General features: G+C 34.8%; 1 protein-coding gene across 2 annotated transcripts in view; it reads left to right on the top strand.

The window, feature by feature from the left end:
* Nucleotides 1-18629, top strand: part of GMDS (GDP-mannose 4,6-dehydratase) — a 617806-nt gene that overhangs the window by 149068 nt on the left and 450109 nt on the right. For both annotated transcript variants that reach the window (XM_059399334.1, XM_059399333.1), the window contains exons 3-4: nt 2143-2230; nt 3794-3903. In XM_059399334.1, the coding sequence (XP_059255317.1) occupies nt 2143-2230; nt 3794-3903 (198 nt within the window). The remainder of the gene's footprint in view (nt 1-2142; nt 2231-3793; nt 3904-18629) is intronic.

Genomic DNA, 18629 nt, shown 5'->3' with positions numbered 1-18629 from the left:
CACCTGTCTCTGAAGCAGACAGACTCAGCTTTCATTAGTTCTTAGAATAATACTTGCTGTCATGGATTAAGCATTTGGCAGGTCTTTCTTTCCCTGTATACACATACCAAAAGTTGGGAGTGAGGGGAAATTAAAACACATTTTTTCATATTAAAAAAAAACCCTAGTGCTTAATGCTTTTGGTTATAATTGTGACAAAAAGTCCTATGTTATTTATTTGCTGTGACTTTGTGTAGTTGTCTGATCTTCTATTGAATCTGTCAATATCATTTAATATTTCCACCAGAGCCTTTTATGTTTATATGCAAGGTGTATGTATATGGAGTTTCTCTTTGTTTCAGGATGTTGGAATATGTGACTTAACCAGAATCCAGCAATTATGTGAAAAGATAGACTAATCATGTTATTATTATTATTTTCATTGTTATAATTAAATGATCTGTTTTTACAACATAGAGATTATTTTATGTCCAATGAACTAAAGCTCTACTTACATCTGAGAAAGCTATATTTCAGAAAAAATATGGTGGCAAACACACAGTTTGCCATATGTGAGTATATATGTGAACTTGGTTTTTATTAAACAAAAAATTATTTGTTAAAATTATTTGTTAAACAAAATTATTGTTCGTAGAGCAGTTCAACTTTACAATTAAATAACAACTTAAAAAATTGGAGACTGTGAAGTAGAATAAATTCATGGCTTGATGTGTTATTTTATCTACTTCTAAATTAAGAAATGGAGATGTATACCCAAATCTCAATTTAACGTTCCCTAGGTTTTACAGTTTGCCTCCTAAAATTTTAGTCAACGGTTTGTGATGTTCCCTTCTTAAAAATATTTTCATTTTACCACATTTTCTTGGGCTTAGTTCTTTTGGAAAATAGTGTGGATGAGTGCTTTTCTCTTTGGCTAAAGCTACTAACCAAAAGAATTATTAATTGTGGTTGTGTTGTATCCTTTGCAGAAGTTAATTTCTCATGTATGCCATATAAAATGACGATGACATGTCTTTCTATTTGAAAGAAAGTCTTATGTGCTTATAATTCCACACCTTACCCCACCCCCCCATCTGGAATATTTGAGTCATGCCAAGGATTAATTTTGGTTTGAAACAGACAGAAAACGATTGAGTTAAAATATAGAAGTGTATTCAGCTGCAAATGAAACTGCCCAACATACGAAGGAACACTTTTAAAATAAGCGAAGGATTAAAACTGCCACCAGTAGAACTGGAAATTGGGCAGCTGGTGACATAAGCTTGTATTAGCATTGGCAACACAAAGGGAGTGATCTTGACATTAGAAGGAAGTGAGACCAGGTCTTGAACAATTTCTCTTATGTATCCGACACAAATAGTCTTTTCTTTGGTATCAGACAGGTATGCATTCTTGTTCCAAGGACTTTCTTCCCCCTCACACAAATCATGGTTAAGCTAAAGATAAAAATTTAAAAAAGTAAAAAATCCTTTCTTCATTTGAGTTTTCTTTATGTCTTAAATCTAGTAGAATATAAATCTTGTCCCTAATCTATGCTATTTCTTTTCAACAAAGCTGGATAATAGCAGCTGCTGTCTATTTATATTTGTGGACACAGGTATATTTATATATATGTAATAGGTGCACGATGCAAATCTCTGAGGACACTGGGAGGATGTGGTGGCATCACAGCCTCTTGGCCTCATGCTTTGTGTTACAGAGGCTGCAAGGCAGTTTTTACCGATATGATATGGCCTTACGTGGTCTGTCTTCAGTTTCAAACTGAAGAGATATTTTGTCAGCAGCAGGGCTCTAAGTGTGTATGTGTGTTTGGAAAAGGAGACATTTGAGTATCTGTAACTAAGCATTTGCTGAGAAGTCACATAATTATCTAATTACTTTTTTTGAGATTGGCAGTGAAAACACTGCAGAGAAATGGAGATACAATGCTGGTGGCTGGTGGGCAGTGGTTGGGAAGAAAGTAAGCAGTGGAACTATTTTTAATAATTTAAAGATAAAATAATTTAAATTTAAAAATAATTTAAAGTTTGTAAGTTATAGACTTATAGTTATTTTTCACAAGGTAAGCATTAACAAAGAACCTCTGAATTGCTTATTAATCCTCATTGCACATTTGTAATTTTTTATCTTTCCACATTGTAGGTCCATGGAATTGTGCGGCGATCCAGTTCATTTAATACAGGTCGAATTGAACATCTGTATAAGAACCCCCAGGCTCATATTGAAGGAAGTAAGTAATTTTTTTTTCTAAAATTTCTTTCTGTAGCTTCCTATATTATGATAAGTTGTTTTCAAATGTCCAAAGCCCATCAAATTGCAATTATTTACCCATGAATTGCCTGCATTAAATGCCATCTGTATGCTTTGAAAACCCTTCCATTGCTTGCTGCCCCTGGGCCACAGTGTCATCTTGGTTAGGCTGTTACAGGATATTGGTCAGGTGATGCTGCTCACGAAACCAAGAGTAGACATGCCTTTGATCACCTTTCTCCAGGTGTCCTTATCCCCTCCAGTAAGATCAGGTCCATATTCACAGCACTCCTTTGCTTTTTATGTTTGGTATAATGTAATCAAGCTAAGTGATCTGTGTACATTTATTTAATTTTTAAAATAATTTGTGAAGACAGATCCAAAAACAGGTGGCAATTAAAACTATATTTAATTGCTTTACAGATCACTGTCAGTATTTGCAGTTGCATGTTATTTTTGTTAATAAAGTTGCCTGAATGTAACCAGCCCAGTCATAGTGTGTTCTCATTTGCCTTTTATAGCAGCTCCTAACCTTGTGAATGAAACCATTTTACAGATGAGGAAATAGAGGCAGAGAGAGGTGGTAACTTTATTGACATACCATGTAAAAGACATACCATGTAAAAGACAGAGGTAGGACCAGGACACTGGGTTTTTAACTCCCGAGTTCATCCTTCTTTTCTTGTCCCAGTTTTCTAGCTAGCAAGGATAATTCAGTCTGCATGTAAAGCATTAATGATTTTGTATTCATTTCAGAACACCAAATATTTTCAATTTTGTGTTTACTTGTATAGGTAGTGATATCATCAGGAATATAACCTAGTTAGTTGTTTCCACTAAAGGCTTTTTACCTTAATATTTAGGCTACTCAGTACATCCTCCTTGAAAATTATCATTTTTGTGCAAAGTACAGAATGGTCATACCATTGGATCTAGACACATAGATCATTATTATGTAAAAATCACAAATATATCAAGCTAGCAAATCACCCATCTACATGGGTCATATTTAGTGAAGTCATTAAGGCTATGCTGTGATTTAGGGTTAGAATAGGCTGGCTAGTTGTCCTAAACAATTAATGTCTCTACATCAGGCGTTTTATGGATGGCTTAAGGATTGATGTCTATGAAGTTCTTAAAAATTGCTAGATAAAAGTATCTGGTTCACTATTACCAGTGTCTTACAGAATTCTTTAGACAATGTGTTCATTTTTGTGAGATTTTCTTTGTCTGAATCTCACTCCTATGTAACATATCTTACAAACTACCTGGGAACCATATGATATGTTAATTGTATAACATTGTCTTGATAAGATTTTTTTAAAAGTTCATTTGAGTTTTTACAAATCTTACACATTTTTTACAAATTTTACACATGTGAGTATCTTTCTACCATTTAGTTTCTTTAAAGATGACAGTTATATTCTGCTGCTCTGAAACCAGTCTGGTTTTCAGACTTTCAGAACATACCTTTCAATTTTGATATTTTTTTAAAAATTGGCTTATTTTTTCTTCTATCTAATGATATGCTTTTGAATTGTAGACATGAAGTTGCACTATGGTGATCTCACTGACAGTACCTGCCTTGTGAAGATCATTAATGAAGTAAAGCCTACAGAGATCTACAACCTTGGAGCCCAGAGCCATGTTAAAGTAAGCCATTTTTACAGATAGATTTCTCTGGCTGTGTTCCTGAGTTGTTCCGTATTTTACTTTTTTCTGTTCCTTTTGTTGTTGTTGTTGTTGTTGCTGTTTCCTAATGCAGGCACTACTCCTAGTCTTCAAGTTTAATAAACGAATTTAATAGAAATACTATACTTTTTAAAAGTGTATTCTCTGTTACTGAGCAACATAAAATCTACTGCTAACATTAAAATAGCAGTATTCATTTATTTTGGGTTGATCTTGTAGTCTGCTTTCTGCCATTTCAAATCCCATTGTGAATGAAGTGTTTTGTTAAAATGGTGGAAAATGTAATGCAATAAAACTACTATTTTAATATTAATTTTTGGTAGTGGTTATATTACTGGCCAAGAAAATAATATTTTTTAGTTCAATAATATGTTAAAATTAACCAAGTTAACTTTTTATTGTAAGTAGTAAAATCATGGGAAGAAAAGCAGTTTTTAGCTTCTTGTCTCCTCAGTATGATACAACTAATGTTGATTTCTTTCTGAGATAAATTCAGATTCTCTGGTAGTCTACTTACCTCTCTTTAGTTTTTCTTTCTGGAACAAATCACAGTAAACCTGAGAAGCCCATGCCTAAGGCTCTAGCAATCTGCTTAATTCAAATTTCCATTTTTGTTGCTGTATCCCAGTGTCCTCTTGAGTTAGTGAAATCTGAAGCCAGGAATGATATGAGCTCTATTTAGATACTTATTCAGTCACAATAGTGGAGCTGAGAAATAAAAGCAAATAACTCGAAGTTAAAAGAGCCCCTTGTCATCCTGCCAAAAAAAAAAAGTCCAGAGAATCTATTAACTTTTTTTTTTAATTTTGCTTTTTAATGAACAAATTCAGCAGTGTTATTTCAGAAATACTTAAGGTGATTTGTATTCCTCTATATCCCCAACTTTAGAAAGAATGGAATCTATATGCCTGTTTAATATCTCTGCTAGTTTAAGGGAGAAAATATAAACTAAGTAAGATGAAACCAAGTGTGGAATATAGTGAGAGAAACGTAGGGGTTACCCAGTCTTGTTAATATTAAATTTAAAAATAGTATATAAATCCTCATAATTTATATTTTTCTCTAAAATGTTATCCTTGAAGGATAGCTACATATCAATAAAGTTACTTCTTTATTGTGCTGTCTCAGAAAAAAATTTTCCCCTTTCTTAATCTCTGATGATTCTGTTTAGTATCCAGTGTTAACTTTTGGGCTGTGAAAGTTATCAGCATCTTTCAGTTAGAGCAGAGCTGTTTTTCTAAATGATTCTGAATATCTTTTCTCATTTTTAAAGGATATCTTATGCATACTATGCCGGGAGAGATAACCACCTGTTTTCTGTGGAGAAGTAGTTGCTGTCTTTATTACTCCAGGTGTGAAGACTGTTTATCACTAACTGGAGCAATCAGTCCATCTTCCACATTATAATTTATCTAGTTGCTTCTTGGCCTTTTTGGCCAGTGTAAGAGTATTTTCCAGGCAAAATTAGAATGTTTTGTTATGAATGCTCTGTTACACAGTTTCCTTTAGATTAAGAGCTTTCCTTTGTGATTGTAGATAGTTTATCACCCCTGGACCTATAAACTGGCATGGTGGGAAGATGTAGGAAATTTTATGAAGATTTATTTATAGAAGGTCCCCCCTCTCCTGTCATTTTAGTGTTAAATGAACCAGTCTTCTCCTTTTTCCAAAAACTTTTAGTTCAAAAAGTCTGTTGTACTTTTCTTACTTGAAATGAACCTATTCCTTTGTATCATTCTAGAGTGGTTGCACTGTAAGTATAGAAAGCTTAGGAAACCAAGTCATTTCATTCTAAGTTGCTATGTATGTGAAGTTTGTCTGTTTTTATTGTGTTTTGCCTGCTTCTCCTGAAGGCCAGTTAATTGGCCAGAATGGTGCTTAATTGAATATTAATTTTGACTTGTAAGATCATTTAGCCCTTCAACAAATATTTGCATTTATGATGGAATGGAGGACACTAAGATGTATGAAACCCACTTCTGTTGTGGAGGTTCTAAAGTGGTGTAGGGGTGACTGTGGCTTGTGACAGAGGCTGACGTTAATATCTTTGAGTCTTTAGAGAATGGTGAGAGAACGTCAGTGTGAGGGGATTATCATGGTATAAAAGAGGGGTTTTATGGAAGAACTTTGCAGACATATTTAGTGGGAACTTGTAGTTGAAATGAAGGTAGTGATGTAAGGCCCATGAAAAGTGAGAAAACTTGGGTTATGTCTATAACATGAAAGCATTCTAAATTAACTGAGCAAAAAAGCCGTTGAAGAGAAATGTGATGTATGGCTGTGTAGGAAGTTGGGCTACCTTTGGACAGCCTCTGTATATTTTTGAATATGGGGAAAACAGATTTAGAGATGAGTTTTACAGGTTAAGTAAGTCTAGCAGTAGACATATTGGAAGCTGTTGGAAGATGGTGGGAATGGGGTGGATGACATGGGGTGCCTGGTCGGGCTGACCTCTCTGCTGATAAGATATGGGAGCCAGGGAAGAGGGAAAGCAATTCAGTACCCAGGGGACAGAAAAGTAATGGTATGTAGTAGAAGTAAGCATTCAAGGAGGGACTGTTGGAGTCAGGCAGGGTAAATGAAAAATTCTCTCTTGGATATATTCTACTGGCAGGACTTGAAGTGCAGTCAGGGGAAGCAGGTCATAAGGTAGTTTAAAGTGTGTTGTGAGATTTGGGAGAGATTTGGGGTACAAAGATGTAAAATCAGCTCTGGGAATCTTGAGATAGCAAGGAAGAAGATAGAGAAAGAAGAATAGAGGACTAAAGCTTGAACCTAGGGGACGTGAGTGCATTTAGAATGGGAGGAAGAGTAGTCACTGATGACAGGAAGGTAGGAGATGGACAGGCAAGAGAGTGGAATGGTCTCACAGAAGTAAAAAAAAAAAAATCATGCCATTTTAAGCAGGAGGGAATATCAGCAGTGCTAGATACTCCTAAAAAGAGCATTTTAGCATATGATAGAAGAATTAGTTAGGGTGCAGAGGACTTAGAAGTTGAGGGTTTATGAGGGAAATGCAAATTGAGTAGATTCTATTCTAGAGTTTCCTGGTATAAGAGGGAAGAAAGAGAATATGATAGATAAGGCTCACTTTAGCATCCGCTGCAGGTTGCAGGGCCATTCCCCAGAATTTCTGATTTATTAGGTCTAGAATGGGGTGAGAACTTAATTTTTAGGACATGTTCAGGTATTGCTGACTCTGGTCTGGGAATTTCACTTGGAGAACCATTGCTCTAATGTTTCGAGTCCCTTGGTTTACCCATATTTAATATGTGCCTTAAATGCATTCTTCTTAGGCATTTTTTAAATGTGTCAGCTTTTGTTTTGATATAAAATTATCCTGCTCCTTACCAGTTGGTGACCTAGTGAGCTTTTAAAGCCTGAAACTATACCTGTTATCAGGAATGATGAGAATGGAAAGAGTCTAAGGAGAATCTGATATATGTTTTTACCAAAATTCTTCCCATTCACAAATCTTTTTCTGTGTAGTCCATGAGAAATACTAGTATTTTAGAGGAATAGTATGAGTACAAACCACTGCTAGAATGTCCTTTAAAAATCCATGTTCCATGCCACTATTTCTGCTGTGATCTAGGGTCAGCTTGATTCTTTTTTTTTTTTTTTTTTAAGATTTTATTTTATTTGACAGACAGATCATAAGTAGGCAGAGAGGCAGGTAGAGAGAGAGAGAAGCAGGCTCCCCGCTGAGCGGAGAGGCCGGATGCAGGGCTCAATCCCAGGACCCTGAGATCATGACCCGAGCCGAAGGCAGAGGCTTTAACCCACTGAGCCACCCAGGCGCCCTGGGTCAGCTTGATTCTTAATCATGGAAAGAGTGGCTGTGGGGCAGGGGCTGGAGTGAGGGCAGCTGGGGATGACAGATGGCCATGTTGCTAGGGCGATGTTGCTCTGTTCCCTTACCACTCCAAGGCTCTGTGTGTTGGTCTTCAGTTGTCTGCCTGTTCTCCTAGCAGCTTGTTAGGGGATTAGGAAGGAAAATACATATAAGCATGCATGCATGAATACATACATACATACGTACATACATACATTTTTATAATTGATTTCTCAGTGTTAGCCAGCTTTGTAGGATTTATTGTATTCTTAGACAGTAGTTCTTAAACAAAACTTCTTTCTGACAGTGGAATATTTGAAGTTAGGTTAATTAAAATACATTTTTATTATTTGGCTTGGAGCTTTTTTTAAGGAAGGCTCTAATATTAGCACATTTTATATTTAATTTTGAATCTGTGACTTCTAGACTGGGTGTTGTTTATGTTGGCTTCTCTTTGTGCAGGATAAAGTCTTCTATCACTCTCACTTCCAGTTAATTTGCTGTGGGCTATGGTATGCTAAAAGTAAGGAAAATAAAATAATAGGAAGTTGGTCTGGTTTCCTGTAGGAAACCAATGAAGATGAAATTGGTTCTTGGAATAAACCCACAGCAGTCTGGGAAATACTGACTGAAGACATTTTTCTGAATCATAAACAGAAAAATTATGACTCATGAAGTGTGGGTCATTGAGAGGCTGATTTGATCTTATGTGGGAGAAAGTGAGAGATGACGGAAATGTACTAGTTATTAAAAGTAGTTAAATCTAGCATGATGACATCATCCAAGTAGGAACAAATTATCCAATATTTAGCCCTGCCCATTTTCATGGGGAAAATGTTTCAAGAGCATGCTTTTTTGTTCTTCCTTTTTAACTGTGTAAATAATAGTTTTTCAATAATTTGTGTCTTCAATTTCTTATCCGTTCAGTGTGCATTACTGTCATGATTTTGGATTTTTCCACCATTCCTCAAGCTTCTTTGGCAATCTCATGTCATTCTTGAAACCATAGTGTTGGATGAAATCTTCCTACAGTAAATCTAGTCCAATATTACTCCCTTTTGTCTCACAGTGTTATGTTGGAATAGCCTTTATTTTTTTTTCCCAAAGAAATGAAAAATATGCAGTCATGGAATGTTACAGTTAAAAGGAACTTCAGAAATGACTTCATATGATTTTCATTTATAAATGAAATTATCTACTCAAAGTCACGCATCTAATTGCTGGCCAATCCAAGATTGGAACTCAGATATTTGTTTTCTATAATTTATTTTAAAGACCATTCAAGGAAATGATTACAATTGTAATGTAAAATAGTTCTCACCTTAAGTTTTTCTTTTCCCACATACCTAAGTTTCTTAAGTTTATTTTTTTTTTTCCTTGTGATGTCAGTAGATAGAAAGTTGTTTTCTCTTTTCGGTTTTGAGAAGGATTTTCAGTGTTAAAGGCCATTAGTAAGTCTTTAATTTTCTTATCCAAGAAAAATATCTTTAATTTTATCTACTTCTTTCATTTTATCTTATGCAAATTGAACAACTCCATGCTTTTCATTAATTTTCTGACCCTTTGATGACCTTTATTATTTTTCTTTTCAATTCTCTGTAAGCTGTTTGTTTAATTTTGTTTCATGACACCTGGGAGGCCTGAGTGCCCAGAAGGTAAACTGGGGCATGGCTGAGTGAGTGGGATCAGGAGTGGGAGTAGGATTTTCTTGTCTGGTTGTGTGGGACCAGTCAGCGATTGTGGGCATGGACGCAGGAAAGGGCTGAATCTAAATTGTCCTTATTGTGGGACTCCCAGCCCAGGAAGCTAGGCAAGAAGCAGAGTTGACTATGAGCCAAATGTCTAGTGTAGTGGCAGGTACCAAGTTAGAATCCCGGAGAGATGAGAGAAAAACCAGGCCAGGGAATGAAGTTGGGAATAAAAAAGAGACATGGGAATTAGACAAGTGGCCCTTGGGAAGAGGACTGAACAATTTAATTAACCAAGGTAAAGACTATCATCTCCAGTAGCTTTTTCCTGGCTGGTCCTGGGAGTTGAAATTTATAGCTAAAGAGCTGACCCCCATATTTATCTCTAGGAAGCCTAAACCTATTGTGGCTTCTTTCATTGAGGGGAGGGAGAGAGGCAGCTAAATGTATTGAAGAATTGCCTTATGGTAGGAAAAGGCAGGTGCCTATGTTGAACATCTGGTTACTGCCTGACTAACCCAGTTATAGAACAAAATAAAATTGCAGCAGTGTGGCCCTTTGCTGTGCAATCATAGCAAGGGTAAAGTGTGGCGTATTAAAAACTCAGAGCAAATGGCAGAGAGTGCTGTTCTTCTGTGTCTTTTATCAGTCATTCCCTTTTTGGGGGCGGGATCGGGATCTTGGGGAGGCTGACAAGGAGGTGTGAGCAGAGCAAGAAAATAAGGAGTAGGCAGGGGCATGACTATTGCTGTCAGGAAGGGAACTGTAACAGCATCCTTAAATGTGGGTGAGGGTCGAGCTCCATGCCCACACAACTGTGTGTTATATTTCATTAGACTGTGTGGACTATAGCTATTCAGTGCTTCTTCTGCATGCTGCCTTTTATCAGGCCCCAGTGCCAGCACAGTGATGCAGGAGGAGGCTCACAAATGCACATCATTGTTAGAGTTGGAACAACTCATCCTCCAAGCCCCACTTTTGGAAGATCCCATTAATAGCACTCTGCTTTTATGAAAGACCTGTATTAGCACCTGTTATCACCAATCAAAAGAAATCTGAAGAAAATTTTCACTTTTATGAAAATAGGTGCATAGCAAGAATAGTGTTCAGCGCCTGTTTTACAGTGAGGCAGCATGCACCCTGAGCAGCGAGAGTGGCCGCATCAGACTTCTTCCCCAGGAGCTACATTCAGCATCTCAGGATCAAGACAACATTGCTTTGAAAAGTGATTATGAGTGTCTGTGCTTTATCTTGACTTTTGTGCATCTGTAAAGCAGGATGTATCCTAAAGTATCAGGAAAGCCTAAGGGAAGTTATTTTTTGGGTCTGGGAATGCTCAAAAATATCATATAAATTGATCGTAAATGTTTCTTTGCTTTATGCCATTTTGGCTTATGAAAGTTTTCCTAGATGGTCTACTTTTTTGGATAGTGGGGGAAACCTGTAGATGACTGTCATGGGGCAGAAGGGAGGACGGTTTTCATGAGGTACTGTGATACAGACAAGAGTTATCAAATCAGGGATGGAGATGGAATTCCCAGGACACATTCTGAAACTTTAGATCCAGGCCTACCCTAGACCCTGGGCCTTGGTGTTTTCCCTGGCTTCAGACATGGCTGTGGTATGTGTTAGGTATGTGACTTTGGCAGAGTGCTCAGAATTTTTAAGCCTCATTTACTAATCTAAAATGAGCACCTACCTTAGGTTGAGAATCCTTATGACATGCTTCTACCTATGGGCCTTTGCACTTACTTTTGATTATGATACTCTTTCCTAGACACCTACCTGCTCATTCCTCAACCTTTACTCAAATGTCAGCTTCTCAGCAAGGCCCTCCTGACCATGCTGTTTACTAGTAACTTCTGGGAATGGTGGCACAGTCCATCCTGAGGGGGAAAGCTATGAAATAAATGTGGTAGGAACAAGAGAGAGGGGCCAGAAAATGCAAATTGGCTACTCTCCTTCCCTACTTCCAATCCCAGTGTGCTCCCTATCATAATTTAGGTTTAACATGAGGCAAATTATTCAGAGAAACTAGTCCACTAACGTAACACAGGGAATGGACATATCATGCATTGTTTCATCTGCCTATGATACAGACTTGCCTTTTGCCATACCAGTTGTTTGAAACTGTAAGTAAGAATATTTTCCTCACTGAAATGCCTGTAGTACCTGCCACTGAAATGTTAACTCGTTATGCCATGTTATAAAGAGGAAAGTGATGTTTTGGGCCCTTTGATTTTTATGAAATGGGCCATAGTATTTTGAGGTGGAAGTGATCTTGGCGATGAGCCAGCTCTAGCCCTTATTTTACAAAACGCAGCTTGGGACTTCCATTTGATGAGCAGCAGGGCCGACTGTCTAGGCTGGGACCGAGGACTGACGCCACTTCATATTCTTGTCATACAGCTAATCTAAGAAGACTGAGGTGGGGAAGGTGTCACTGAAGTATCAGGGGAAGAGAACATAAAACTCTGATGTTTGAAGTTTCACCTCTCTTCTTATTCCCACTACTTATTACAGTGAAACAAAGTTTTGATCCAATTGGTTTGAGTTAAAAGCATTGTTTTTTCCCTTGATGGAGGAAACTGGTTGTAATTAATACCACATGAATAGTGTTTGGATAGCAAAGAAGAACACTAAATACAACAATGCGGGTGAAATGTTAGCACGTAAGTAATACTAAAATAAAATTAGTATAGAAGGGAAATAGAAATCTATAGTACTAAGTCAGCAGAAATAATTACGATCTTTTTGGCTAGGATAGTTCAATAAAAATTTTTATATCGAGTGCCTATACTGTGCTGGTGTGTAAGTAAGTTTCTCTAAAAGCTATAGGAAGCTAATGATATTTTTTACTTAGAAGAATAAGAAGAATCAATAACTTGATAACCAAAATGAATAATTTGTTCCTATTTGGGTACTTTAAAAAAATTAATTGCCAGTCAGTTATTTGACTATTATAATATCAATTAACCTATTTCCTAAGATTTAAAAAATAAATATTTCCTTTTTAATACGTAAATGTATTTTTGTCCATATACGAGTATACACAAATTCTAACTCCTTGTTTGGTCTCTGAAGAGAACTTCTTTTGTTAGCAGATAAACTGATACAGGCTTATATATTTTATGAGGCTTAAAATCAGTTCTTATATTCTAATATGTAATTCTTTTTTATATGTAATTCTTGAGTGTGCTCAGAGCAGCATAAAATCATAACTTGTTGTTAGCAAGTTATTAATACTGAAATTATGAAGGTAGCTTATGGGCAGAAGGCTTTCTTGGTAAAGAGTAGTGAGTGCAACTTTGAGAATCTGAGTACTAATAAGGTTATGTTTGCTATTAGATCTAATACCCGTGCATACCACAGTGTGTCTGTTTCTGGAAAAATTAGCTTTCTCTTACAAGTCAATTTAGCAGGATGAATGGAGCAACTAGTGGATGCTTTTACTCTCCATAGACAGATAGCTTTGGTGATAGAAACCTCTACGGTCAAGTAAAATGGTGGTTTTGCTTGTTTTTGTTCTTTAAGCCTCTGTTCCTTTCTGATTGATTCTGTGTTTCATCACCTGTGTGGGCACAGTCCCCATGATATTTAATAAGTTTGGTTTAACAACTTTTGTTGTTACAAGGAAATTGTAGTACAAAACCTTATCATTATATAATTTAACATTTATGCTTACAGTGCATTAAATCCACTAATGTAAATATGACTCATCAGTTTCTATGGTTCTTAGAAAGAAGTTTAGCATTTTTTATCTTACATTCATGAGGGTAGAGCAGGACTTTATAATGCTTGTGGGTCCCTGTGTGTCATCTGGCTCAAATTCTTTCTGGAAGCCTGTTACGGATTTGAGCAATTGAATTCAAATCTAAAACCACTTAAAAAGTCCTTTATAGTCCATTAAGAATTTATATGAGAGAGAACACTCTATGAAAGTTCTCCTCTCCCTGTTCAAACAGATTGTTCTGTTTTATTAGATCTAGGTGGTATTGTAATTTTGATAACAGCTAATAACATTTGGAATTTTGCTTATAATTAGTGGACCACACAAAGATATGTTTGTCGGGTGTTTCACTCTTAATGCACTTATTAAAGTCTTAAATATTATTTTAGGTTTGCAACAATTAAGCTAAAATTAATGCAAATAGTTAAATCTTAGTATCAACTTCTAGATGTATTTATAAATACAAATAGTAAACAGCATAGGTTCTATGAATGAAACATTTGCTTTGGATTTTTAATGATGAAAACTTTTTGGATTCCCAATTAGATTGGAATATATAATTTGTATAAATTAAGATGTAGATATAGATTATGCTTTGTTTAATATCATAGTTAAATGTATCTGTAGTCCCCCACCCAAAACCCACAAAACACTTGTGTATAAATGTAAGAATTTAAACTTAACTGCTCTTTTAAACACCTCATATGGGTTGGTATCAAATATGATTCTTACTATATTCTTTTAATACTAGTGCAGATTATAAAATTCTCTTTGTTAAAGTTAGATCCTTAAAACTGGTAGAGTAAAATAAAATGAAACCTTTTCAATTTCAAAAAGCTTAATGCATAATATCTTTTTTGTTAATTTCGACTTTAAAAAGTATTGGATAAAGTATTGGATACCTTACCCGTGCCAAAGAGAAACAAATTGTAAGAAAATAACCCTAATTTAGATCTCCATTTTTTGAAAAATGTCGAACATGAAAGATTAGTAAGCTTCATTATGTTACTTTCTTTAGTAACATTCACTTAATAGGTGCATTGTTTATGAATATTAATAAAAAAATCAGCCACGAAGAATTTAAATTTGTTTTATTTACAGATAAATATGCAAAATGGCTTGGTTTGGCTTTCTAAACTCTGTTAAGTTTGTCATTAGAATAACTTAGACCAAAAATTACTTTAAAAAGTTTAACGATGATCATTGCTGAAGTTCCCTATGATTTTAATGTTGATGATTAAAATGTGTTGATGATTAAAATGTAGTGTATCCAGATGGCAGATATTTGTCGATAGTAGTTATGCAGTAATTATAAATGTCAGGCTGGCAGAGGCAAGGCAGTCAGGGTCAGCTTTTCATTCTGTTTGGTAAATCAGGGTAGAACCTTTTCCTGAGTTTCCTTTCTACTCCTACCCCCATATGGTTACATATTTGTACCAGTTTTGTTTTTGTTTTTGTTTTAACAGTAAAATGTCTTTTAGAAATCAATAGCATTGACAAACAGTTAAGGAACATTCTTCAGGACTATTAAAACATCATTACTCCTGATTAGAAATATCAGTTTTTACCTTAACTGTGTATTGTTAAATTGTTTAGTAGAGGAAAGTCTTGTTTGTTTGTTTTGCTTATGTTTCCCACTTGGCTTACACTGGAGTGATTTTGTTTGTTTTTTTTGAACTAACATTTGTCAGGACAATTCAGAAACAACATAAGCACTACTGAGGGGGAGGTTGAGAGGCTCTTCGCTATTCTGATGTATTTCTCTGTCTTCTCTAGAAAATAATTTTTGAGTGTTTGACAAAGAGTGGTTAATTATTAGATCACAGTATTTGAGTTATTGGTAATTTAAATGATGTGAATAAATACCTTTTTATTGGATTGCTTTATATTTGCTTTGTATTAAATATGAAATTTTTTTGGCTAAGTTATCTTTTTTTCATCAGATTGTTTGGAAATAGTATTTAGATTACACTTTTGCAAAAATTAACTCCTTTCATTGTAATTATTTAAGTGACTTAAAACTTCACCTTTGAGTGTTTCTTTTCTAAACATAACTGTAGATTTTCCATATTAGCTATAATTTATCAACAGCATTACTGAAAAAACTGTTGGCTTTGGTTTATGTTAAACAATGCATCCTCACTATTTCAGGGTTAGAAAGTTTTTTTTAGAAATTCCTGGTAAGCTTCGGCATTTCTGTGGGGAGGCAAATTATTCCTGAAGCTTCACTTGTCATCTGTCTAGATTAGAGCCATGATTCTTTTTGGAACACGGGTGGTTTCTGGTGCATGGAAGAGTGTTGTGCTCTTTTCTACACATAGATGGCAGCAAAGTGTTACAGACAGCGGAAGTCAACCTTGTTCTTACAATGAAAGATGAATGACAGTATAAACTGACTTCTATCAACGTAGCTGCCTGTGTCCTGTAGTTAAACATAAAATAAGAAAGAAAGCCACTATTGATAACACAAGAATATAGGAGAATGAAGAAGGCTATGAGAAGCTATAATACACTGACTTTCTGGACAAATCCCAGGTGGGAAGGCTTAATCTTTTAAGGTATGTCATCCACTCCTGTAAGATGATAGAAATCAGCTAAGATAATATGCATGTCAAAATAAAGAGACAGCTAAGGGCTGAGGGGCGGTAGGGAAAGAGGGAAGTAAAAGAGAAACCATACACAAGTTGCAGCGGCAAGTAATGGCCTGCTGCCTGAGGGTACTGTAGAGTTTGGCCTGCATGTCTCCTTCTTAGTTAAGCAAGTTACAAAGAGGAAATGTCAGTCCACGAATCAGACAAACATTCCATGGGAACATTTGCTCAAATGTCAGCATTTTAGAAAATAGAACTGCGTCTGTTATGGTCTGGTCCCCACGCTGGATTTGCTATTAAACACACAAGTACAAATATATATTTCTTCAGAATGCGTTTGCAATTAAGAAGCCATTTTATGTCTTAATTAGCATTCCTAAATAATGACATAATCACTATAAAAATGACAGTCATCGTTATAATTAATATTTAATATGTGTCTGTTTCTGAGGAACTTTCTGTGGCTTCCCACAAATTTCCAAGGTAATTTTCAAGTTGTAGAATTGAATTTGGTAAAATCACAGGCATGAGGATCTAATGAAGTAAAATCGTATTTATTAGAAACCTGAGATATGGAGGCAAGTTATAAAAAAGCAATTTGTACCATGTCCTGAACTATCGAATCATGTCAGTATCTTACTAGTTATAAACATAATAAGGGCTCCTTAATACCTCTAATGTAATGGTAATGTTGTTCAAGAAAACATTTCCGTACTCTTTAGTTTTTTTCAGATCTACTCTTATGCGATTTAGTACCACAGACTAATCTCTGTGTCACAAAATTGATTCCAAAGGTGTGTATAACAACTTGCTCAAATGCAGTGTCTGGCAAGTTTCTCTTGTGACAGCAACTTATTTCTCACATAATTATTTTTTTAGTAAATTTGATATCTTAACAACCCTTCCCCTCATTTCTGGGTTCAAAAAATAACACTTAATATAATTTATTTCTCATACTTAATAAAGGCTTACTTGAGAGTATATTGCCATTCACTCTCTAGCTGCTTCAAGCAAACGAGGTTAGAAGGGAATGTGGTTTGCCAGAGTGTGCGGTGGTTTCCAGCCCCATTTGCTGTGCACTGTAATGGGCCTCAATGTTGTTTTAATGAAGCATAAAACATATTCCGGCTGCTGCTTGTTACTTATTAATGATTAAATGGTTACATTCTGTCATATCAGTAGAAAAAGAAGATCCCCTCATATATTTATATACTCTCTCTTTTTTTTTAAAATCTGTTTTGTAAACTTTAATTTGTATCCACAGATAAGTCTGTTACTCTGATTTTTTTTTTAATTGTAGGCTGTATAAATACAAGAGCTAAAAATTTTATATACATCAAAATTTGAATTTGATTCTAAAGGTAATTTTTAAATAATTTTATGGGCTTTCAATTTAATTAATCAAGTGGATTTTTATAAGATGAACTTTCACAGTCATGCAGTTCTTGAAACTGAAGTCAAGGATGTTCAAATTAATTACAATTATATGTAAATTTCCTTATTAATTATTATCAAAATATCACATATATTTGTTTTAGATTTAGATATAAATATAATTTGTTTTAGACTGACATCTGCTGTTTGAAACAACTTTTAACCAGAATATACTATGTTTTGCAGGTGACAGCATACTTTTTCTTTCATACTTTTTGTCCCTTTTTGGCAGTATTAGGTTTAGACTGTATTTCATAATGGAATAGTATCATGCAGATTATTTATGTGACCTTTTCACTGCTGCAGTTTTCATTAAAAGGGCAGTATTGCAACACCACTTCCTTCAACTGCTTGGTTTCAAAGAATCATGTCTAAAGTAGGCTAATCTAACAGAAGAACATTGTTTTAAAATTTTTTTAAACCAATATATCGATTTTTTAAATATTAGCTTTGGCACATCAATTTTTCTTGATAAAGTGTTATAGGTGTTTTATATGAATTATTAAAAGTTGAATAATTAAAATTTTAAAAATTGCTTATAACATTTTAAATGATTTTAGAAATGTACTTTATAAGTAATTTTTGATATGCTTTTTAAACTAGAAAAATAGACTTAATATGAGTTATAGAGGTCTTTCAAAATTTATGGTATCTTATAACAAATTATAATTTGTGATGGCTTTATGCTCATAAAATGACTAAATTCTATAAAATCTTAGATATTTGCAAATAATATAACAACGACCTATATAATATTTGTCTTGAGAATTTCTTTTTCCTGATTGTGTTAACCGTAATTAAATAGGATTTAAGTTGATCAAAAAAGAGTACACTCTTTTATTTGGAATTTATATGGTCAAAATATTTGTGTTTACATTTCTTAGTTTTTCATTATTATGTTCAAATTGTGCTTTTTAAAAAAAACTGATAAAATATTTTGAAGTACATAAATATTCAAAAAATCATTTAAATTGATAGGTGAGACTATAATCCCAAAGCATATTTTTTCATGTAACCACTGTTTTTTATGAAGTATTAATAATCAATGGAAAACTAATATAAATGCCCTAACGGCCGATTTTGGCCCCAAATTTGTCCTTTTAAAAATTCCTTTTCCTTTTTTTATAGGTTGCATCTTTATTTTTGGATTGAACACTTAAGTTTACAAATATATTGCCCATAGTTTTTTTAGGGATGATTTCACATTGATATGATGTGCTCTGTCATTTTGTGGGAGATTCTTTTATATCTCTAGTATACTCTCTCTCCCTCTATTGTTTTCTTTCCCAGTTTCTTCTTGAGGATTCTACTTATCAAGTTGGACATCTTTTATGATGATGAGTCTGGGTGGTACAACTTTATTGGCATAGGATCCACAGACTAATCCATAAAACAAAATTACAAAAGTC

This window comes from Mustela nigripes, chromosome 5 (genome assembly GCF_022355385.1).
Source record: "Mustela nigripes isolate SB6536 chromosome 5, MUSNIG.SB6536, whole genome shotgun sequence".
NCBI classification, from domain to species: domain Eukaryota; kingdom Metazoa; phylum Chordata; class Mammalia; order Carnivora; family Mustelidae; genus Mustela; species Mustela nigripes.
The sequence above is the reverse complement of the archived record's forward strand: the minus strand, read 5'-3'. Positions and strand labels throughout refer to the sequence as shown.